Source organism: Bubalus bubalis, chromosome 14 (assembly GCF_019923935.1).
Source record: "Bubalus bubalis isolate 160015118507 breed Murrah chromosome 14, NDDB_SH_1, whole genome shotgun sequence".
In the NCBI taxonomy this organism is placed as follows: domain Eukaryota; kingdom Metazoa; phylum Chordata; class Mammalia; order Artiodactyla; family Bovidae; genus Bubalus; species Bubalus bubalis.
Window position 1 is genome coordinate 51695771 of NC_059170.1, and position 24938 is coordinate 51720708.

The 24938-nt window shown below is 36.5% G+C and overlaps 1 protein-coding gene across 2 annotated transcripts in view; it reads right to left on the minus strand.

The window, feature by feature from the left end:
• The window catches only part of STAM (signal transducing adaptor molecule), a 59912-nt gene that overhangs the window by 14076 nt on the left and 20898 nt on the right, over positions 1-24938 (minus strand). For both annotated transcript variants that reach the window (XM_025264338.2, XM_006052361.3), the window contains 7 exons: positions 15228-15303; positions 15051-15146; positions 13410-13556; positions 9092-9182; positions 7054-7246; positions 5176-5270; positions 1113-1201 (listed from right to left, as the gene is read on the minus strand). In XM_025264338.2, the coding sequence (XP_025120123.2) occupies positions 1113-1201; positions 5176-5270; positions 7054-7246; positions 9092-9182; positions 13410-13556; positions 15051-15146; positions 15228-15278 (762 nt within the window). In that variant the 5' untranslated portion in view covers positions 15279-15303. The remainder of the gene's footprint in view (positions 1-1112; positions 1202-5175; positions 5271-7053; positions 7247-9091; positions 9183-13409; positions 13557-15050; positions 15147-15227; positions 15304-24938) is intronic.

The window sequence follows — 24938 nt, forward strand, 5'->3', positions numbered from 1 at the left end:
CTAAAAGAGAAGGCACATGTCAGCAAAGTGTCTGAAGTCAAAAAAAGAGAAGGGTAAAATGAGAGTCAGCTAACATGTGGGTAACTTCTGTCCTCTTGGTTTACAGAATTCTATACCCTATTTGAAATTATCTATCAGAGAAATGAGGTTTCTAGATAGACCCTACATTCATTTTCCTTATTAATATTTATTTATTTGGCTCTGCCAGATTAGTTACAGCACATGAGATCTTTGATCTTGTTGTGGCATGTGGGATCCAATTCCTGGACCAGGGATCAAACCTGGGCCCCCAGTGTTGGGAGAGTGGAGTCTTAGCCACTGGACCACCAGGGAAGTCCCCACACATTTTCTGATGTCGTGCTATAGCCAAAGCTGACTTTCCCTGCCCCTATACAGGCTCTGGCTCTCCGCACAGCCTTCAAAAGAGTGCTCTTCGAACTTTAGTCCTCTGGCTCCCTCCAAACAAGGCTAAAAATCTACAAATCCCTTCACATATTTTAAACATGAATTCTCATTTTCATCATTAGTTTAAAATGTTACAAAGGATATAACTGCCAAAAAATTAACTACTGAGATTTAAAAATAAAAGTCAAGGACGTCAGTAGCAGTCCAGTGCTTAGAACTCCACATTTCCAACGTAGGGGGCTTGGATTCGATAGCTGGCCGGTGAACTAAGATCTCACACGCTGTGCAATGCAGCCAAAAAGTAAAAAGTAAAGTAAATAAATAATAAAAATAAAAGTCACACATTCTTTTGAATTTATCCAAAAAGTCTCATTACAATAGTGTTTGTAACAGCAAAAAGAAAAAAAACCCCACAGAGAAATGAAAACAACCTAACTGTCCAACAAGAGAATGAAGTCATGATAAACCCACACTATGGAAGATTAAGCAGGAACTTAAAATGAGAAGGGACAACTATACCTACTGACATGGCAAGGAGGGGACTAGAAAGGAAATTTCCAGGAGAATTTTGACTTGGTCTGTATTATTTGAATTTTTGTAACAACAAAATACACACATTAATCAAGGACTGAATTTTTTAGAGAAGAGAAGCAAACCATTTCAACTTCAATATCAAGTAAGGTGCTCTCGGGCAGAAAGTCACTTACCTCATCAATGTAGGCTGGTTCTGGCTCTGGTTCTATCGTTTCTACCTGAACTTCATCACTAAATTGTACCGTCTTCTTCTCTGTTTTAACTGAAAAACATGTAACAATTATCTTTTCCATATCATAAATTTACAATTTTATCTTAAAGTACTTTAAGTTCCAGCAAAGAATCTAGGTGTTTCCTATATTCTCTTCAATCTGACAGACTCAATTTAAGGGATACACCGCTAGCAGATTAAGGCAATAATGACAGAACAATACATTATGAAACTGCGTAAAGACTTCTTAATTTTCTCTTCTAAAGATTATATGTTTTCCATAACAGATACTTCACTAAAAATAAGAGCTATATTTCTGGAACAAAGATTAATCACCTATTACAAATGAGAGTTCAGTAAATTGCTGAACGAAAAGCAAAGTTTTACAATGGTATAAATGAACTCTGCTATTTAAAATTAATCCTCTTTTCAAATTACCAGTTCTTTCAAAGAAAAATCTCTGCTTTTCCACAGGCCATATGCTTTCAATATAGTGAATTTGGGAAGTGAGCTGTATATTCCCTGCACGCCACTCAGACTTTTTTTTTTTTTTACTAAGGGAATGACATTTAGGCCAGTGGAGAACTTTACAAATGGCCTTGGCAGGGATCTGAGCTTTTCCACTAAATCAGTCTGTATTTTTTTTAGTTACATTATTCATTGCAATGAAAGGGTGGTTACTAAGGGATCTGCAAACTAGAAGTACATATTTCTCTTGCTCAACAAAGCAATCTTTAAAAAGTATTCAATATATCACTAACTAGCAAGTATAAGGTTATGATTTCCACAGCAACTGACCTCCTCCAAAGTAATACTGAGAGGCACATACAGCCTTAAAGGAATGAACTTTCTTTGGGATCTTTTTATCCATGTATCAATATAGTTGCCTTCCCCTGTGGCTTAGTGGTAAAGAATCCACCTGCCAATGCAGGAGACACAGGTTTGATTCCTGCGTTGGGAAGATTCCCTGGAGAAGAAGGTGGCGACCCACCCCAGTATTCTTGCCTGGAAAATCCCATGGACAGAGGAGCCTGGCGGGCTACAGTCCATGGAGATGCAAAGGGTCAGACAAGACTAAGCGTCTAAATAACAATAAATCAATGTAGTCAAGCAGTATTCATAAAAATTAAGACTCAAGGTGGAAAAGGGGGGAGTGGAAAGGCACAGAATTAAGGAAGGAAAATAATATTTATTAAACCACTAAATGTGCTTAATGGAATACTGCACTTCCCCCAATGAGTCTCCAATATAATCCTCTAAGATACACCCACCCTGTGAATGAGGTCAACAGTGGCTTAGAAAGATTAAAAGCAAATCAATGGCAAGGCCTGGACCTGAATGCCCATCATTCTAGCTGCACTAGCCCACACTACTGGAATCCAGCCTGTGACTTTACTCTGAGAACAATAAGTCATATCACTTATATATCCTATGTTGGACTTCCCTGGTGGCTCAGATGGTAAAAGCGTCTGCCTACAATGGGGGAGGACCCAGGTTCGATCCCTGGGTCGGGAAGATCCCCTGGAGCAGGAAATGGCAACCCACTCCAGAATATAAATGGAAAAGAGTTTAATCTCCAATAAAGGAATATATTCATTCCACAGAAGTCACAATAAAGAAAAAGTCTACATACACAAGAAATTTCAGCTTATTTTACTTTCCCATGGGAGAAAAAGAGCCACCTGCTATAGACATTTCTGCTTTTTATCCTGAACTATAGACACGTAGAGAGCTGGGACAGCCCTGCAAGGTAGACTTGCCATCCTAATAATCTCCAATAAAGAAATATATTCATCCCACAGAAGTCACAATAAAGAAAAAGTCTACATACACAAGAAATTTCAGCTTATTTCACTTTCCCATGGGAGAAAAAGAGCCACCTGCTATAGACATTTCCACTTTTTATCCTGAACTATAGACACATAGAGAGCTGGGACAGCCCTGCAAGGTAGACTTGCCATCCTAACAGCTGGCCATGCACAAGTCTGCAGTGTTTTTTCTCTTAGGTGCTAATACTGTTACTTTGTTTGCGTGCATTATGTTTGTGTATTATGTGTCACATGTGTATAAATATCATACACACACACATATACACATATATTATAAAGTCCTTTCGCAAAATCTTACTGCCTTGTCAAAATGTAAACAAACTAAGTAGCTCAGGCATTTCTAATGATACATTAAGTGAAGTGGACCTCTATTTCCTCATACAGAACAATACTACAAGGATCTTGCTAACACTCCTTTTCCAAACTTGAGAACTATAACTCCATTACATAAGTTCTGATGCTCTCTTTTAGGTGGTCCAGAATGAAACACGTGAAAATAGCTAGAAAATTCATTTTAAGGCTATCTTGCTATGTGACAGGGAAGAAGGTAAGATGGCTACTTTATCCATGTGACATACTGGATCTCATCTGAAATGGACATTCAACACAATTCTATCCAACAACTAACTCAACATAAACAAACAAAATAAAATCAGAGATAAAAACAAAAACAAAAAATACCTCACAGCAAAATATATAAAAGTTCACCATTATCAAAATGGGCACATTATGCACTGCCATTTAAACTAGGTTCTACAACCTGTTCTTGAGTTTAACAAAAAAGAACTTCATGAAGGAATGGGTATCGGAATCTGTCTGTATTAAAGTGACATAAGACATCCTGACAATAACTATGAGACGGCACTGTTTTATCCAGGATCTGTAATGTATGCTATTGAAGCCTTCTCTTGAAAGAGAAGCATTTCTGTATTTTCAAAGAAAAGTGTATCTTTACTAATACAGACACTTATTTATCATTTATTGTATAAACATTTATACAGTCTGTATTCTGGATATGGAGAAGGCAATGGCATCCCACTCCAGTACTCTTGCCTGGAAAATCCCATGGACGGAGGGCCTGGTGGGCTGTAGTCCATGGGGTCGCTAAGAGTCGGACACGACTGAGTGACTTCACTGTCATTTTTCACTTTCATGCATTGGAGAAGGAAATGGCAACCCACTCCAGTGTTCTTGCCTGGAGAATCCCAGGGACGGGGGAGCCTCGTGGGCTGCCATGTATGGGGTCGCACAGAGTCAGACATGACTGAAGCGACTTAGCAGCAGCATTCTGGATAAGACTCAATACCAAGTACTGCTGTAAATAAAACAACTGAGACAAAGATCTTTTCTTAAAATTCTCGTAAACTGAAAAAGACCAAAGCAAATGGTGATTTATATCTCTCTTTGATCTCTTCTATCTGGCATTACAGAAAGATAAGATGAGCTGAGACATTTTGCCAAGATAACTAACATACAAAAGCCCTTAAAACTCAAAACATTTCAGTCACTAATAGAAATCTTTCTAGATGAGAACATATTTCTGCTTCCTTAAACAGAGGAAGAATATGACTTACTCCTGATGACTCAAACTTATCATTAGGAAGATTCATCACAGTATTTTGTGGAAATACAGTGGCCCGCCTATAAACATTTCGATAGGCTACTGGGAGTTGACATCTCCTGCAATGATTATGCCTGCCCATAATACCACTTTTCCTCCTTGGCCCCACTTTTTAGTCGGTTTCTCCTTGTCAGCAAAGCTTTGGAAATCAGGAAGTACTGACATGGTTAGGTATGGTTCCTTCTGAATATCTGACATTAAGTGTAGGAAAGCCATTAAGTTGCTTAGAGGCCACTGCTTCCAAGTTTGAGGCTGGACACTAGGGAAATGAACTAACCTTAGAATAGGAAGAAATCTCCACAAGGTTACACTGCATTTGTTGCACTATTGTCAACTGATGATACCAAAAATACAAGATTAAATTCTACAACACTTAATTTGCATTTCTGCAACGACAAATACACACACACATATTTTTTTTCCTAAATAAAAGTCTACAGCCTGATAAACTGACTAGAGAATTGCATTTTTAATAAACACCTTGGAGGCTCTAAAATTTGAGAATTCTTGCTCCAGAAAGCTGAATTTTAGAGAATGAAGGATTACTGTCCAGTGACAGACCAGAAAATACTTACTCATTTCAGGCTCAACAGTGAGATCTGCAGTCACAAAATTTGAGGGGAAGAGCCCCATGCCTTGATGGGTTTCCCCTTTCCACCAGTTCGGGTCACTAAGAGGAACAAAAAAAAAAGAAAGCTTTACTATAACAAAGAATTCTTATTTTTATATATCTTTACCTTTTATGGTGTTTAACTTATATCATTACCAGATGTGAAGCCCACAAGAATCCAACGAAGGAGGAAATGAATGTAGCATTATTACAAATACAAGATGAGGTCTCAGAGAAGACATGAGACTATAAACACAGTTCTTTTTCATATTTTGGAAGGCTAGTAAATGTTCTGAGGATCTAATATAAGGCTCTGAACTCTCTCCCCCGCAAAAGACAGATCCCCAGACTTAACTGTCAACTTCAGGACTTCTCTGCTGGTCTAGTGGTTAAGAATCTCCCTGCCAATGCAGGGGACATGGTTTCAATCCCTGGTCCGGGAAGATCCCACATGCAGCAGGGCAACTAAGTCCACATGCTGCACTAGAGCTCTAGAGCCCACGCTCCACAAGAAAAGCCACCACAATGAAAAGCCCACACACCACAACTACAGCAGCCAGACCCTGCTCGGTGCAACTGGAGAAAGCCCATGCGCAGCAACGAAGACCCAGCACAGCCACAAATAAAAAATTAATATTTTTTTTAAAAACTGTCAACTTCAGGTGGTTAATAGGCTCCAGCCTAACAATTTTTTGTAACAAGATAGATGGTAGACTCTGAATCCAGACCTCCATTCCTAAATCAGTGTTCTTTGTAGCACACATGAGCATATTGTCCATCCACAAGAGAACACACATGATAGTAACATCACGAGGAGCACAAAATGCTCCCAAGGAACACAATCCCCAGTGCATCCCCATGCTCACCACTGGATCCCCAGTGCCTAGGATAAGGAAAGCTGCTGCTGCTGCTGCTGCTAAGTCGCTTCCGTTGTGTCCGACTCTGTGCAACCCCATAGACGGCAGCCCACCAGGCTCCACCGTCCCTGGGATTCTCCAGGCAAGAATACTGGAGTGGGTTGCCATTTCTTTCTCCAATGCATGAAAGTAAAAAGTGAAAGTGAAGTCGCTCAGTCGTGTCCGACTCTTAGCGACCCCATGGACTGCAGCCTACCAAGCTCCTCTGTCCATGGATTTTCAGAGTACTGGAGTGGGGTGCCACTGCCTTCTCAAAGCTAGCCAGCACTCAAGAAAGATTTTTTGAATGAATGAATGATCAAGGTTTCGTGCAACTTCCAAATAACCAGCTCAAACTACTTCATTTTCTTTCACTCAAGAAAACATATTAGTACGCAAGTGTGATAGATACTACAGGAATAATCTTAGATCTATTTGAATTGATCTTCAAAAACCACTTGCAAAAAATTTTAGCACTTCTTTATGAGTAACAATCACCAGCAGTCATTTTCAAGTAAACATAAAACTATAGTAAAAAAGAGATACGTTGTATCATCTCCCTGATGATATAAATTAATTCAATATATTATATATTTCTTATAAATTCCATAAATGCATATATATTTAGTGTATTTTCTAAAATCTTAACTTTTTTTACTAATTTAACAGTGTATAGTATTAGATAGACCCAAAAATGAATAGAGTAAACTAGGCCTCCAAAACAAATAGAAAGCATTTAAGTGATAGATGAGAAAAAAATTAAACTATAAAATACAAATCCCAACAGTATGACACAAACAAAGCAACCAACTGCCTGTCCTACAGAGAAAATACCTGAGTCAATATTTGATTTTATTATGTTTGATAAGGCAGTCAGCAGGAAGAAATGAAACACAGAATATATTATGTATCTTCAAGTGAGTATTCAACTTAGTAGTAACCATCACCTGTCATCAAGAACTGTAATAATTTCTCCAGCTTTAAAAGTCAGTTCATTATCTTCAGCAGCTTCAAAGTCATATATAGCACGAACTTTCCGGCCTTCATGTTGATGGTTAGCTAAGAGGTTGGATGTGCTTGGATACAAAGTGGAAAGGGTGGTTGACTGCTGCCTTTGTTCCTTCAGAGACAATTCAATGGCTGGAAAAAAATCAGTTTTTTTTTTTTTTAAAAAAAAGACCCAAAATGTTAATACACCCAACAATCCTAAGAAGTACAAAAAAGTATCTGAGGGTAAAAAGTATTCTTTCAATAATGTAGTGGGAAGCTAGAACATATCCCGATATAATAATAGTGAACAAAAATAATGACATTGATTGTATTCATTCATTCACAGCTTAAAAAATAAATAAGCTAACAAAACAGCTGAAGAGCATGATGGCTTTTTTTTACTGAACAGGTACAATTTAAAATACTCTGGGTAATAAAGTGATATAAACTCAAATCTGTTTTTTAAATTTATCTACAGATATTTTATATTTTCTTTCATCTTCTCAGTTTATTTCTAATAGCTTAAGTTTACCAAATAATAATCAAAATCACTTTGGAAGTCAGAAGTCCTAAGCTGGAGTCCTTCACTGGGGGCTCATTAAACAGAAGTCTAAAAGATAGCATTTGAGAGCCTGTGTTTTATTGTTCCAAAGGTCATTCTCAGGAAAGCAATCTAAGAACTGGAATTTGGAAATAAATGCAGTGAAGTCTCACCTAACTAACACCCCAAATAAATCTTAAATGTGTCTGCTCTATCTCCTCCCCAGTGCAGGCCATCACCACTCAGGCTTTGTAATGTAATCTTAATGAATTGACTACACCATTTTCAATTCAATACATAATCCCTTCTTCCCTGCCACCTCTGTTCCAAATAAATAAAAGATTAGATGAGAAAATAAAACTTTAAAATTAACATAAGAAAAAATAGGAAATCAGGAGCCTGGGAGAGAGGAAAATATCTTAAGACATTAAAAAAAAAATTGTAAAAGAAAAGCAAAAATTTTGACTACATCAAAATTTAAAACTTGTTTAATACAACATGCCATTATCAAAGTTAAACTATAAGCCAAAACCCAAGAGTAGACATCCACAACAGATATAACAAGCAAAGGTTGATATCCAAAATAAAAATTATATATACACCATTACTAGGAAAAAAATATAGAAAAAGAGACAATCAAAGCAGCTAATAAACATACAAAAAAGGACTGAACCTCACTAGTAATCAAGAAAATAAAAGTTAATTAGGTATCATTTCAAACCCATCAGATTCACAAAAATTACTCTGACGATACCCAATATCATCATGAGACTAGAAATAATAAGTGAATAATAAGAGGTTTCATACACTGCAGATGGGAAAGCCACAACTAGTAGTAAAGTTGAAGATGTACCTACTCCATAAGGCAACAATACCACAAAACGATCTTTCACACACACACACACACACACACACTGAAGAACATGAAAAAGGATATTCAATGCTGCAAACGTGTTATAGTAAAAGAAATCAGAAAATCCAGATGTCCATCAGTAGGAAGGAAGATAGACTAAAGCAGGTGCTTATCAGAACCTAAAGCAGGTGCTAATACTGGAATATTATACAGCAGTTAAAACAAATGAACTTGACATAAATACCTCATTATGAATAGATCTCAAACATTGCATGAAAAAAACAAGTTGCAGATGGTACCTAGAGTACAGTATTTATGAAAAAAGAATTTGCTGGAAACAAACAAGTATTTGGTATTATTTATGGATACACAGATAGTATAGTAAAAATATTATACAAACAAGACTGAACAGACATACACGCCAGTAGCTGCCTTGGAAGAGGAGAGGAAAGAAGTGATACTGAAGAGAGGAACAGAGGAGAACAAAGCAGATTTCAGCTTTGGCTGTGAATTATTTCCTTTATTTTTAAACATCTCAGGGGAAAAAATATCAAGTAAGAGACCTATCATCTTCCCAGGGTCAGGGACTTGAAAAATGTACCTTTCGCTAAATCTTCCTCTTCTTTTTTGTTAGCCGCAGTACCAGGATCCTTGGCTACCAGAGCTGGGCTTGCTTTCGCTTGTTCTGCAGCCTAACACAGAAAAAAAAAAATGATATTTGAAAGCTGTTCTCCAATTTTCCTACTCCGATTAATCTAAGAACTCACAAGACCCCTCCTTGAATCAATCCACCAGACTTCTGAACAAGAAAGAAATCCAAAGGGGAGAAGTCTCCACTTTGAAAGAAGACAGAGCTGAGGCAGGACTGGAGAAAACAGACTGAGCATTCATTTCTTAGGGCTGTCAGAACAACCACACTTTGCCAGATGTGACTGAAAAGGGGACACTAAAGGCAGCCAGTATGTAAACCAGCAAACACGGGCTAGAGGAGATCTCAACATTTCTGGAAATTTTTATAGCCAGAAAACGGGGTGCGAGGGGAAAGGAGATGACTACTTTTAAAACAAGTAGTTTTTAAAACATCTAGACAAGAGTTATATTTTGTTGTTTCCTTCCAGCTCAGAAGTCAGGAATCCAGATTTCTATATAATAATATAAATGCTCATAAGATTATACTATCTTCTAAACTAAAATACTAGTAGTCAATGTTGACAATATATTATTGTCCATCTTAAACATATTTTGTAAATAAAGTACTGGACAAGTAAACAAACACACACATTGATTCATGCTTATAGAATTACAAAGCTTCCAAAGCCTGAATGACCACTTACTTTTTGGTGGCCATCAAGGAGAATTAGACTCCAGCCTCCTTTTTCAACCATTCCATCATTTACCAGAACCGCTGGCACGCGCACACACACATACACACTTTGACGCCTCTGACACACACTTGATTCTACTCATAACGTCTTCCCCTCTAGCTCCTTTTACTCCATCCACATTTTTTCCTAAGTTTCAACCCAAAAGTCAGGGAACAGCTAAAATACCACTTTCTCAGTGAAACATTCCTAAACCCTCTAAGTAAGCATCTCCTCCTTTGCGTTCCTCTGATTTTCAACAAGGTCCTAGGACATGGGTAGTTAAGAAGGCAGGCTGTGGAGTCAGGCCAATGCGGTGTATGTCCCAGATGTACCACCTTCTAATGCACGAACCTGGAGCCCATAAGCCTCCTTCTGTCTCAAGTTCCTCCTCTACAGAATGAGGCTGCTTACATGTCTATCTCCATAATCAGGATGTGTGTTCCTTGAGGGCTGTTGTGGCAGTTCAGTCGCCAAGTTGTGTTCAACTCTTTGTGACCCCATGGACTGTAGCCCACCAGGCTCCTCTGTCCATTGGATTTTCCAGGCAAGAATACTGGAGTGGCTTGCCATTTCCTTCTCCAGGGGATCTTCTCCACCCAGGTATCAAACCTGGGTCTCCTGCATTGTAAGCAGATCCTTTACCAACTGAGCTACCAGGGAGACTCCTTGAGGGTATATGGCCCTATATATTATAAGCAATGATCGTTGACTAAATGAAAGGCAAAATATTCAACATTATAGTAAATAACAGTCTTCACATAATATATTTTATAATGTCAAACAAATGCACGAGGCATTTATTTTTAGAAAAGCTGATAAGAAAAGAGCTTTTGGACTCACTGAATAGAACATGAAGTATTTTCAATCTGACCCACCTCTAGCTGTAACCTTCCCTGGATAAAAATGTTTTATTATCACACACCTCTTAACACTGAAGGTATGCTTCATCAGAGAGAACCTTTTTCATTATATATGCTTTTTGTTTCACAATTTAGTGAATTTCACAAACTAGACATGTAGATCTTTTGTGGTCTGTGAAGGGATCTCTACTGGTCAAGAAGGAAGCGCAGAACTGAGCTATATTAAGCTCTCCATTCCTGAACTGCTCTCTTTTCAAAGTTCCTTTCTATCATCAGGTTCCAAGTATAGAACGCTACTTGTCTTATTAACCAGTCAAACGCAGCAGCAGAGCCAGCATCACTGCTCCCTCGAGCTCAAGAGTCAGTGCTATGCGAGAACCACAGCAGCGAGCGTCAGGTGACTCAGGCTGACTTTTCTTAATATTTTTACATTATTTTCTTCTGTACCTGGATGAAAAACCATACTTAGAAAAAAATCCTCATGTTTCCAGAGGCTTTTGTTAAATATGCTAACAAATATCTAGTCTGACTAAAATGTTGTAAGCATAAGCGACTAAGTGGCTATAAAATTTGTAGGGACTTCTGCAGTTGATTCCAGATGACAGATTTTTTTTTTTTTAATTAAACAAGGAGCTCTTTACAAACAGGATTTTCAATGACAAACAAGCTCTTCAGAAGCTACTATTAAAAAAAAATAAAACACCATTCTACCTCATCATAGTTTATACGCATTTTACATATTTCCTGTGGGTGAAACACAGCAGCTATTAACAGAATGAGCTTTCACATACTTCATAACATCTACATGAAAAAAAGGCACTCTTTCCTACTGCTAATCTACATCTGGAATCTTCTGAACAAGACAGGAATCCCATGTCTACACCCATCAGTACGTAAGCACTCTTCCCAGTGTTCACTCCACTTCTTATCCTTCAAATCCTAGTCCGGACAGACACATATCTACTAACCTCAATAGCAAACGGAAGGCAGGATCGTGTGGTGGAAAGAACACTGCACTTAGAGTTGGAAGGCCTGTTCCAGCTCTGTCAACCACTAGCTGTGGCCCTGGGCAAGTCACTTAACCATTCTGGGGCTCAGTACCCTCATCTGTAAAATGAGGGGATTAGATTAGAGGATCACTAAAGTGGCTCCCACAACTACCTGAGACTCGAGGTTAACCCAGCAAAGCTATGGATCAATCAGATCATTAACTCTCCTTCCTTCTCTTACAGGAATGCAGTTTTCACTTGCACTGAAAGTTGTCCTTAAGAGCAGTGCTGCTCACACTTTAATGTGCACAGAGTCATTGGGGATCTTGTTTAAACGGAGCTAATGAATCCACCGCTTGGTGTGGCATGCTTCCACACATGAGTGAGATGACAGTCCTAACAAGCTTCCAGCTGATGATGACGACTGATGGTCCATGAACTACACTGTGAGCATCAAGCTGTAGAACAGGTTCTCAGGGTACAGAAACTGATATTCCACTAAGTAGCTACACTCTTCCATTCTCCATAGTGAGTACAGTCTTTGATAATTAAACGCTGCTTCTGTTGTCATGTTATTATACCGTATCTTGGATTATTCTGCATAAAATTATTCCTTAACTACAGAGATTTAGAAATTATACTGAGTTGTAAAAACGAGCTATCAATTATGAATGACTACTTTTCAAGACATAATTTATCACTGTACAATTAGTCATATGCTAATTTTTTTTTTAAGTAAGAAGAAAAATATCCTTTTCTTCTTTCATTTCCAAAATATATTTCTGGATCTTCACATCTCAAGAGTACTTAGATAAATCAGAAGTGCCTTACAAAGAAAGTCTAGATGAATCGCTTCATAATTCCCTTGAAACGGCCAAAACCCTGAATGCAAGCCCTTCACAGCTAAGCGTTTTCCACTCATGTTACCACATCACTCATTACATTCCACCCCAAGCAGTATAGTGGGGAAAAACAATACAGTAAGTTACCAGACATTTTAAGCCTGCTTAGTCAGGTGGGCATCCTAAATAATGGTTACCCAGAAAACAAAAAGAATAAAAAACGTCCCCTTTCATTTTTTTTTCCTATATGACATAAGTTAGAGATTGAGCCCATTACATAAATAATTTTTTAAGGCAAAGTAAGCCTTTCAGTCAATCATATTTATTAGGAAGAAGAAAGAAGACTTCTGTGCTGGTCAGTTCTTATTAACGGGAAAGATATTTTATGTTTCCCCTCCTAATGAGCCCTTTATATCTCCCTCCCATTTAGTACAGGCGCTCATAAATTTCATAGTCCAAATAACCTCTAAACACATCCTTAAATTTTAAGGAAACTTTATTTCAGAGCTGTCATTCTTTGTAGATAACATTACAGCATGAAGAGCATTTAACAAGAATGTCAGTACTAACTAATAAAGCAACTTGCTCTGTATCATTAAAATTATATTAAAAGAAAAACTTAAAAAACAAAACAGTTAATTCATTTAAAAAGAAGAAACACTGGGGAAATGGAAGTTGGAAAACATTAGCAATCCACTATATATTCTTTTGGGCACCTTTATATGCAAGATTACTATTACTAATAAAAGTCCTCTGGAGTATTAACAACTAACTACCTGGGTTTGTAAGAAAAAAAGAAAAATTCAAATAAACATGGTTAACTTTAGAAACAAACTGCAGCATACACACATGTCTATAAAATACCTGAGAGCCAATAGCAGGAAACGTAACACCCTGTTCTTTCAGGTTCTTAATCATTGCTGATATCAGACTGAGCTGTGGATCATTCTTGAATTCATCTGTCCATTCAACCATAAGGGCCTTCAATTTTTCACATACTTTAGGATGACCCTGAAAAATAGAGAAAAAAATTTAACAAAAAATCACTTTCTGGTTAATGATTTAATACAGTATTTCAGATCTCTCTTTAAATCATAAATTATCCCTAGCAATAGGTGACACATAAGAAAACACAGATGGTTACTAGAAATAAGCTACTTTTATTTTCATATTATGGAAAAAAAATAGATGATACCATCACATACGCCACATCAAATCAAAACATTAGATATACAGTTACTTATTTTGGAGGCCAGAAAGATATGACTTTTCAGAGTATTTTACGACTAAGAGTATTTCAGAGTATTTTACTCACTCATATTTTACTGCATATGAAGAAGACAGGAAAATCTATTTTCTTTTTTTCAGACCAATAAAAAAATAAGTTGGAAAAGAGAATAAATAATACAGTTCTTTTATTTCTAATTCCTGATTGTTTATATGCATGACTGTGTTTTCCTCCAATTACTTAATTGAGGCCCACTACTGTCCATATTCCTGGAAACTTCATTTCTTCAAAACAGCATCTCCCTCTTAAGTATAAAACCAATAAGTTCACTATAAAATATATGTAAAATAAAGTGAAGTTCTTTCTCCTGTATGCAACTGCTTGCCTTTCAATGTAGTTGTTTATATTACTAAGTACTGAGTACACATCTTCAATTAAAGAAAATATTATATTAGAATCTCTTCATAAATAGCTATACATTTTGAATGGACATTCAAGACATCAAAAGAATGGTAAAGAATAAGTAAAAAAACAAACAAACAAACAAAAAAACCCTAAATACAATATAGCTAAATAACTGAATAAAGTAGCACAGGAAAAAATTATCACATAACCACAGTATATTAAAAGAAGTCCAGAATTTTAAATTATCTCACTTCTTTACTGTTTCCTACTAAAATTTGGAAATGCTCATTTTTCTCAAAAAAAATGAAGCATTTCCCCTTTTAACATTAAAAATAATTTTTCTTAATAATTACTCCACCCACCACCAAGAAAGGCCAGAGATAACTACCTTTAGAATGCATGAATTTTTACTGGGAAAACTTAGATATTACTTAGTAATTAAATTTTAAAAATTCCTTCAACTGCTGGATTTGAATGCCTTACATTTTGTTAAGCACATGACCTCTGTGACTAAAAAAGCACAGTAAGAACTGTGCCCAAAATAAACTGGTACCTTTTAATCAGATAGAAAAATGCACATATTTTTCATCAGAAAAAAGGACTGATGAAAAAAAAGGTTAAATGTATCCTAATTTGGCCTCACCAAAACCAACGCTCCAAGTTATATAAACACGTAGTCTCCTCAGCAAACCTAACATGGACTTATACATGGGATAGACATAGTCTACAAAGAGCTAAAAAAAACAAAAACAAAAAAACACAGACTAGTCCTTTGTGATTTAAAAATGTGAAGAACTAAACAATAAAATACATGTAAAATACATGAAGAAAGAAGACAGTCTTAATTCATTTCTGGAAATAATGTTCTTTACCTTGTTTAATACGTTGCTTACTTCACTAGCAAAATCTCTTGAACATACTTCTAAGTGAAAAATTTTGCCACAGTTTGATACACATGCTCCTAGAAGCTAAAAGGATAAAACCGGAAGTTAAAAGGGCTTGATTTTGGCAGACAATTTTGCTGCAGATCTTAAAACGAAATCACTCACGGTGAGAGCCTGCATAGCCACATGAGGATCTTTATGGTTTACCCTCCTCATAATAGACCGAAGACAATCTTTAGGTCTAAAAAATGAAAAGTGTAACAATTAGTTGTATATTCCGCTTCCCCCTCCCACCTTAACTATAAGAGGCAATAAGTTGTGATATAAAATGGGAGAACCTGGTAGAGAATTTTAATTTTTATTAATGACACAATTGAAAAACTGTACACTAAAAAGTTCCTTCAAATTTTTCAACAAAATTAACAGGCTCTATCCTTAGCAATCATAGACTAGGCATTTGGAGCTAATTCTGGTTGGAAGGTTTTGAAAATAAAATGACAGATCAAGAGTTTTACTTCTAGTCATGATAGAATAAGTGGAACTCCTGTTGTAAATAATCAGAAAACTGGAAAAATATATTTAAAATACACTTGAGACATCAGGCCACAGGTAGCACGGAATGATGATCTGTAAGAAAGAATACAAAATAGATAAACCAGACATTTGCTTCAACTTTCTACACAGCGGCACTGCAGATACTGCAACAGGCTTTCTGTCTACAGGCAGTTTCTGGATCTCAGTGCAGAGAAGGTGATCCCAGGAAGACAGCGGTGATCTCACTGAGTTGAGGGGACATTAGGATTTTAGCAGGCTAATTTTTGCACTTTTGAAAAGCATGTTGACAAATACAAAATTATCACTTCAAAGCATGGCAGGGGCCGAATATAAAAAGGATTATCTGAATACTAAAATTGAAATCATTAAAAAATAATGATCCAAAGGTGATTCAGCACTATGAGTAAAACTTTTCAGAAAATAATTCCCAATACTTGCTTTGCCACCAAGGTTTAAATGAAATTTCTCATGTATTGTTCATAAATCACATTAAAAAAAAAAAAAGAATCTAAACTGCAGAGACTTGTGGAAAGGAGGATGGAGAAAGTCACTTTGAAATGGATCTTGTACTTTGTATTTCACTCATTTCTATACTGCTGAAACATTTTGCCACAGCCAATTTTAAAAACCAAAGCAAAGACATGTCTGACACCAAAGTAAAGTTTGCTACGGCAACCATAAAAAGGATAATGCAAAACAGGAAAGTGGACTAGAATGCTTGAGTCCTGATAAACACTTCATATATGCTAACAAAGCAATATCTTTTTAGATACATTAAGCTAAAAAAAAATCCATTCAGAGTTGTATATAAAACTGGTGCTATTAAACAACGGAAGTGACCCACAAAACTCTAGTATTAACTACCTCATTCTGTTCCGTGTTTTTTTAAGTCATCTTTTCAGTATTTCCACAAGATTATAAGTAAAATACAGAAGTGAAACTGAAGTATATGTATACACATACCATTATTAAATCTTACTATGCAACAAAAAATTATGGCTAAAATATTGTTTTCAAAAAGGCATAAGAGTTTTAAGCGATTTTGTATGTATACTTATAGCTGATTCACGCTTTTGAACACAGCAGAAACACAACACTGTAAAACAATTATCCTCCCATTAAAAAACATCCTATGAAAAACCATAAAAAAGAAAATAAAGTTATAACTGAATTTAAAGTAGGCATCCTCTGGTTATTATCTTCTCGACAATAAATGAACGTGGACTACAAACACAGCATCTGTACAATTAATCACGTATACACGTGCCCCTCTGAGAGTGAAAGGCGGTGCTAACCAGGCATAATGTATGCACAGAGTGAAACCACCCAAATCAAACTGGATGCATGGTCATCCCAGCCAAAAATATATTCATCCAAACATTGTCTTTTTATGCATAGATCTCGGACATGTAGCTCATACGAGAGTGAGAAACAAAGGCAGTACTTGGATCAAATTGTGGCTTCTAATGTCTTTTCCTTAAATCCTAGGCCAGATAAGAAAACAGGCCTTTCACAAATGGACAGGGCTGCCTCGGCATGTATAAGCTCTGATGAACTAAAGCATCAGTTTCTTTATTCACAACATTATTCCAATCCACCTCAACACACTGCACTGTAGGCTTCAGAGAAAAGACAGCTTTAGGAGGGGGTCCCTGTCTATCCTCTCCCCCCACACCACTCTCGTCATTTAGGTTCTATGCCTTCAACATGGCCGATGCTCGAGAAAAAGTCACTGAGCCAAATGGGACAAACACTACTTTTCATTGTTACACAATTAATTAGTATTTTGAATAAATAATCTTCACTATAGAGCTCTATTTGTTACCAACTTCTGCATCTTCCACTGAGTTTGCTTCCCATGTGGAAAATGTACATGCTCTCACAAAATTTATTTCTGAAACTTGCATGGTAAGGGAAAAATGCACAAAAAGAAGTGTGGTGAGAAGCACAGGATGTGAAGAAAGAGACTGATGGTACATACAGATGAAGTATTTTATAAAAATGCCTGCTAAGATAAAATCTGCATGTGCCTTTAGAGAGGACTACCACCAGATTAGATTCCACCACCAATCAGTTAAATCCTGATGCCTCTCAAAACCCTTCCCCAAACCCCATTTTCGTATTTAAACCAATCTGTAAGGCTCATTCACGGAGAAGGCGATGGCACCCCACTCCAGTACTCTTGCCTGGAAAATCCCATGGATGGAGGAGCCCGGTAGGCGGCAGTCCATGGGGTCGCTCAGAGTCGGACAGGACTGAGCGACTTCACTTTCACTTTTCACTTTCATGCATTGGAGAAGGAAATGGCAACCCACTCCAGTGTTCTTGCCTGGAGAATCCCAGGGACAGGGGAGCCTGGTGGGCTGCCGTCTGTGAGGTCGCAAAGAGTCGGAGACGACTGAAGCGACTTAGCAGCAGCAGTAAGGCTCATTCACACTTTTCCTTACCTTGGGGTGGAAAAACAAAAAGATAGGAGGGATCAAGGATACAGACGAGAACAAGGAAAGAACTTTCCCTCACCTTTTCCAGCCCCAAATAATGCTCTTAACTTAGATGTGATAAATGGCCACAGCGTAAATCACACCACTGTAAAATGTAAAGGAAGTATATTGTTTCCTGGGTTTCCAAAGTCAGGGTATAAGGCAAACATGGTGGTTAATCAGTTTTACTTGCTAGGGAGTTCCTATTGGAACTCATACCCTGCCATCTCTCAAGTATGCTCAATATGGGCAACTTCTCCTCAGTTACTGAAGCAAAACTGCTATGTTGTGCACCAAGCGAAGAACATGGCTGGTATATGTAGGGCCATGTTTAAAATATGAATACCCTGAATAATTACTCTCAGTGTAGGGAGATATTCACACTCTGTAAGAGAAACGGGAACTGAAATTCTGAGACAGCACAGAATTCACTCAGTGGACAGCAGACCAAGTTTTCAGGAAAAATAACATGGAGGGGGCTGCAAAAGAACACAGTTAAGTTAGGGAAGCTAAACACGCATACGATGCAACTCAGAGGATCAAAGAAAACTAAAACTAATTTTGCATTCCTGCAATTCTCTTTTCAAAGAACAATGAAATTTCAATCTCTTTGAATAGCCCTGAGTACATTTCCAAAACTGTCACATTATTTATAAATATCTACTTGTAGGTATGTTGTTGTACAGTTATGAGAGTTAAACAGCTCAACATTTGTCCCTGGTTACCAATTAGTGAGACTACCTGAAAAGGTCTTTCCATTAATATACAAAGAGAAAGACAAAAATATTCAATGATTTTGCTGGATAAAAGGAGTCAAGATTTATGAAATCTTACACTTTGTACAACTTTTTAGAAGTCTCTTATTTCAAATATGCCTCATCTCTACATCTCAGATGAAAAGTACTTTTGTACCATAAAGATATCAGGTTCAACTGTAATAAGATTTTATATGCTTGGGTAAATAATTACCATTCAAAGAGCAGTGAATTTAAATTCTAATTCTGCATCTATTACTAAACCAATGACTTCAGATCAATCAACTTTTCAAAATGAGAATACCACCTCTTTATTATTCCCCTCATGGGGCCTGACAGAAGAACAATAGGGCATTTCCCTTAAAGTATTATAAATATAAAAGAAAAACAGTTAAAAAAAAAAGTAACAGTAATAACAATCCATAGAACAACTCACAAATGTGCTTGCATGGTTAACCTCTCATCACCTTTGAGGCAGGACTGAAAAGGTACAGAGCTACTAGCTGTGTGTTTCTAAATAGGGGCAGAAAAATTCTTGTGATGTAAGACTATCTGGCGTATCACATCTCTGGCCCCTGCCTAATCGATGTCAGTAGTAACCTCCTGTCATCGTGAGAACCAAAACCATTCCTAATAGAGCGACACCACTGGGCTGAGAACCACTGCTAGACAAAAGCGGCACTGTGATTCAGGAGAAAGAGACGCAAGGCCTGACAGACCTCATCTGTAAAAGGGGACTTCAACACTTCCTGCTCAGTATGTTATTATGTTACTCCCAGAATCGTGCCAGGGACTTAGAGACACTCGATGTGAGTTCTAGAAAGCAAAAACGTGTCCTATTCTTCTACTGAGTTTTACTTTTACAGCTTTAGCTTTCAAAGCTATTTTAGAGTGATTTAAACTTTACATTTTCATTTTATATGCTATAAAAAGTACTTTACTACAAACTGTAATTTAAGGATATTGTAGAGTGGGGAGGGACTATATGTATGCATACTTTTACAGGTCTTAGTACCTAGCAGGCATACACTAAAAGAGATGAGAACTCAAATCTTTGCTAATCAAAGTAAAAAAAACTTAATTAACAGATAAGGTAAACCCACCTGGAATACTAAAGGGAGTCTAATTTAGAGGATGACTTTCAAAAGCATAAAGGCATTACATTAACAATAAAAGAAGTTTAATATAAAATACAAAAGAAATCTGAACTGAAATGAATAATAACTGTATATTCAATGTCATATTCAAAGTGCATATATGATTTGTAATATACATTACATAAAACACAGTCTACACAGCACAAGGGGAAAAGGGCAAAACATTGAACAGAAATAATCAAATTCTCGATTCTAAGCTTATTAAATAGGTATTTCTTATGAGATGACCAAGAACATGAACACGGTATACAAATTACGTTATCTGGTTAGTGAAAGAACAAGTTCACATTCTGGAAGGACTTCAGCAGAAACACTGAGGATTAACGGAAATGCAGATAACACTCACTGAATTCTTAAATTTAGTATATCTGAGTTTCCCAGATCATATAACACAGAAGTATATATCAGTCAAACAAAACACAAGGTTATATCATGTATGTGAGAAAGAGGAATCACTAAAAACTTAATAAAATCAGTATGTCTTTATATACATTTGTTGTTGTTTTTCAGTCGCTAGGCTTGCAACCCCATGGACTGCAGCCCTCCAGACTCCTCTGTCCATGGGATTTCCCAGGCAAGAATACTGGAGTGGGTTGCCATTTCCTTCTCCAGGGGACTGTCCTGACCCAGGGATCGAACCTGTGCTTCCTGCACTGGCAGGCAGGTTCTTTTCCATCTGAGCCACCTAAGAAGCCCATTTTATATACATTACCATGTGTAAAATAGATAGCTAGTGGGAAGCTGCTGTACAGCACAAGGAGCTCAGCTCAGTGCTCTGTGAAGACCTAGGGGGCTGGGATGGGGAGAGGAGGGAGGCCTGCGAGGGAGGGATGCACACATACATACACCTGATTCACTTCGTTGTATGGCAGAAACTATACACCATACACCAATAACCATACACCATAGGTACTTGAGGACTCAGCACAAAAAGTAAGAAAAAACATAAAATTGGTAAAAATAACCTGAGTAAAGAAACCTGACTTCCAATTTGCCTCTACAACTTTCAGACAAGTCACATTAAAATCTCAGTGCTGTAGTTTCCTCATCTGTGAAATGATCTCGGGAGTCATGAGGACTCTGTAGGTCCTGTTCTACTGAATACATGGTGCTTTAAAAAACCATGTAAAATACAAAAGGAAAATCATTGTCTGGGGCAAGTAAAGATGGAAATATCAGATCTAACCAGGCCCACATCCCACTACCTGGTCAAGGTCCTGGCACCTACAGCTGTTGCCAATTTCTCCTGAATCATCAACATCACGTTCCCCTTACAAATGGTGTACCTCTTCAGGGTACACCATTGTTATAATACAGGCTATTTTGAAAAAAGAAATTTCCCATCAAACCACCAGTTAAAGGCTTCACTTAAATAGCACCAAAAAGGACAAAATGGGCTTCTCTAGTCGGTCAGTGGTAAAGAATCTGCCTGCCAATGCAGGAGACGTAGGTTCAATCCCTGGGTCAGGAGGACCCCCTGAAGGAGAGCATGGCAACCCACTCCAGTATTCTTGCCTGGGAAATCCCATGGACAGAAAAGCCTGGTGGGCTACAGTCCGTGGTGTTGCAAAAGAGTCAGACAAAACCTAGTGACTAAACAACAACAAAAGGATAAAATACCTTATCAAAAAACTTCAACAAAAATGAATGAGATGTGTTAACAGGAAAACTTAAAAACACTATTAAAGGATATAAACAGAAAGATATGCTACATTCTCAGATAGGAAATTTTTAATATCAAAAAACTATTCATTTAAAACTAAGCCCATTTAAAAAAAAAATAGTTCAGTTCATAAACTAGCCAGGCCAATCCAAAAGTTTATGTGAGGACAGTAGAGAGGAACAAGAATATTAAGAAACTGTAAAAAAAAAAAAAAAGAAGAAGAAAACCAGCCCTGCCAGTATTAAAATGTATTATAAGGTTTTAATAATTAAAACCACATGGTAGCAGCACATGAATAGATACATACCAATGGAACAAAAGAGAATTAAAAAAAAATCCAAATACATAAAGCAATGTAATATATAAAAGTAGTATTTCAAATCCGAAAGGACAAAGGTCATTCAATAAATGGTGCTGAAATTTTGAGGTAGCCAAACAGAAAAGAATAAATTTAGAGCCATACCTCAAACTACATAATAAATTCCAAATAGATCAAAGACTTAAATGTAAAAAATGAAATCACAACTACAAGAGACTTTGGAAGACAGTTTGCCAGTTTCTTACAAAAGCTATGTACAGTCCAATCATATAATGCAACAACCATGCTCTTTGGTATTTACCCAGTTTTTAAAAATCTATGTCATACATACAAACAAAAAAACTGCACATGCTTTTACAGCAGCTGTATTCACAATCACCAAAAACTGGAAGCAATCAAGATATCCTTCAATAGGTGAATGTATAAACAAACTACAATACATTCACATGAGGAAATACTATTCAGAAATAAAAAGAAACGAGCCAGCAAGCCATGAAAAAAATATAGATGATGCTTAAATGTGTTTTGCTAAGTAAAAGAAGCCAGTCTGAAAAGGCTATACACACTATATGCTCCTAATTGTACATTTTGGAAAAGGGGAAATTACAAAAATAGTTTTTAAAAAAAAAAAAAAAAGGTGGTTGCCAGAGGTTGAGAGAGAAAGGAGAGGGATGAACAGGGGGAACGCAGGACATTTTAAAGTTGGTGAAGCTACTCTGTGTGATTCTGTAACAATGGATGCATGTCATTATGGACTTGTCAAAATCCATAAAACTGTACAGTATAGAGTGAGCCTTAATATAAACCACAGACATTGGTTAATCCACGGACAGAGGAGCCTGGAGGGCTACTGTCTATGGGGTCGAAAGAGTCAGACGTGACTTAGCGACTAAACCACCATCACTGCCACCACCACACTGATTCATTTCTTATAATATATACCACACTAACGCAAGACATTAATCATAGGGGAAACTATATATAAGGGGGGTGGGTTATGGAATTCTTTGTACCACTGGCTCAATTTTTTTGTAAATCTAAAATGCTATTTTAAAAAACAAAGTACATTAATCATAAAACAAAAACTGAAACTATAAAGAAAACATGAGCTAGTTCTACTAAAACCTTAAAGAAGGAAAGTCTATAACTCAAAATTCTAAAAACCAGAAAACTGGTTAAATTCAGCTATATAAAAATCAAAAACTTCTAAATGGGAAAACAAAGTCAAATGAACAATGGAAAAAATATATACATAATTCATATAACAGATGAGGTATGTATAAAGTCCCTAACACAGATAATAAACAGTCAATAAATGAAAGACTTCAAGACCTAAGGCCAGTCAACTGAGGGTATGACTGTCACAAAACAAAACACTGGAAGAGATCTGTTTCTTGACCTGAAGCTGCCCCTTCTAATCTGAAGACACCTAGGTCAGAGATTACTTTTCCTTAAAAAACAACAAAAAAATCAAGACATATTCTATCAACCTCCAGTTAAAGCCCAAAGATAGTCAAAGTCCAGGTCCTGGACAACACAAAGCCAATGAAAAATATTTTTAACAAACTCTTTCCCAAAGGCTTATATTCATATTTTTCACGAAATATCAACACCTATCATTTTCTTCTTCTAATTTTATGTGAATAAATAAGACTTACTATCTACATAGATCCCTTAGCCAAGTACAGACAAAAGTTTATCATGTTCTCCACTCTCAGTCAATTGTATTTTGGTCTAAGCAAAGATGGTTAAGATTTAAATAATAGCACAAATTAATCTGGATGTCAATTACAAAATATTAATTTTTTTTTGTGGATAATCAATACTTACTCTCACATCTATTTTTTTACATATGAAATTATAAACAAATCAATAAAAACTAACAGACAAAAGCTATGTGAAGACACATTAAAGAAAACTGCTAGTATTATTCTGAAAGTTCTCTTGATTTTGAACAGAGACTTTTCAGTCTATCATATGACCTCACTGGCTAAGCATTTTTCAGTACTTACTCAGACACTGGAACTGCACACTAAACATCATGTGAATATCTTACAAAGTCAGAAAAAAAAAATTTCATAATTTTTTTTTAAGTTTTAAGTCCAGCATATTCAAACACTTTAGGGTGACAGGATATGTTAAGGAATTAAGTAATTACAAATGTTTATTGCCTATCAATGTGGGAAAATTATTTTTGTATTTGTATAAAGGAACAATAGAAAGATACAAAGGAAACAGAAATGCTTACCTACAGAGGATGGGGGAGAGAAACAGGGACAGGAGTTATTTTGTTATTTTAAGTTATTTTAATGTTTCAGCCATGTGAGTATTTTTGAAACAAAAAAGTACATATTTCATAGAGGCATAAATATTTCTATAAATCAACAAACAAATACACAGATATGTACGGTTCAAAGAAGAAGAATTAAGGAGGGTTTTCTGAAAGACTGCTGGAACCATGTTCCTGGGTCACAGTTCTCTGAGTAAATGAAATTTCACAATAATTGGCTCTTCATTTCCCCTTAGAACTTGAGAATATTTTTCCAAATGACAATTCCAAAATAGTTTACAAGAAAGAATTTTTTTTCTTTTAAAAAGGGCCAAAGGATTTTAAAATATTATTTTCTTAGGGGATAAACACTTTAATATAAGTTATTTTATTTATATACTAAATAATTCTACAATATATTGCTGGTAACAAATCATTTTGATTAAAATAAACAAATCTTACAAAACAGAAGTGCTTTTCTTAAAGTTCCCTCCCCCTTCCCTAAATCCATCCTCTTAAATACATCTGTACATTTTATGAAATCACAGATTAACTCCATATGACAATGTTTTAAAAAAAAAAAAACCTAGACTGTTGCCTGGTACACGAATAACCTTATGAACTTCATACTTCAACCTGCCCTGTCTACACCAGTCTTAGGAAAACGCACGCCCACTT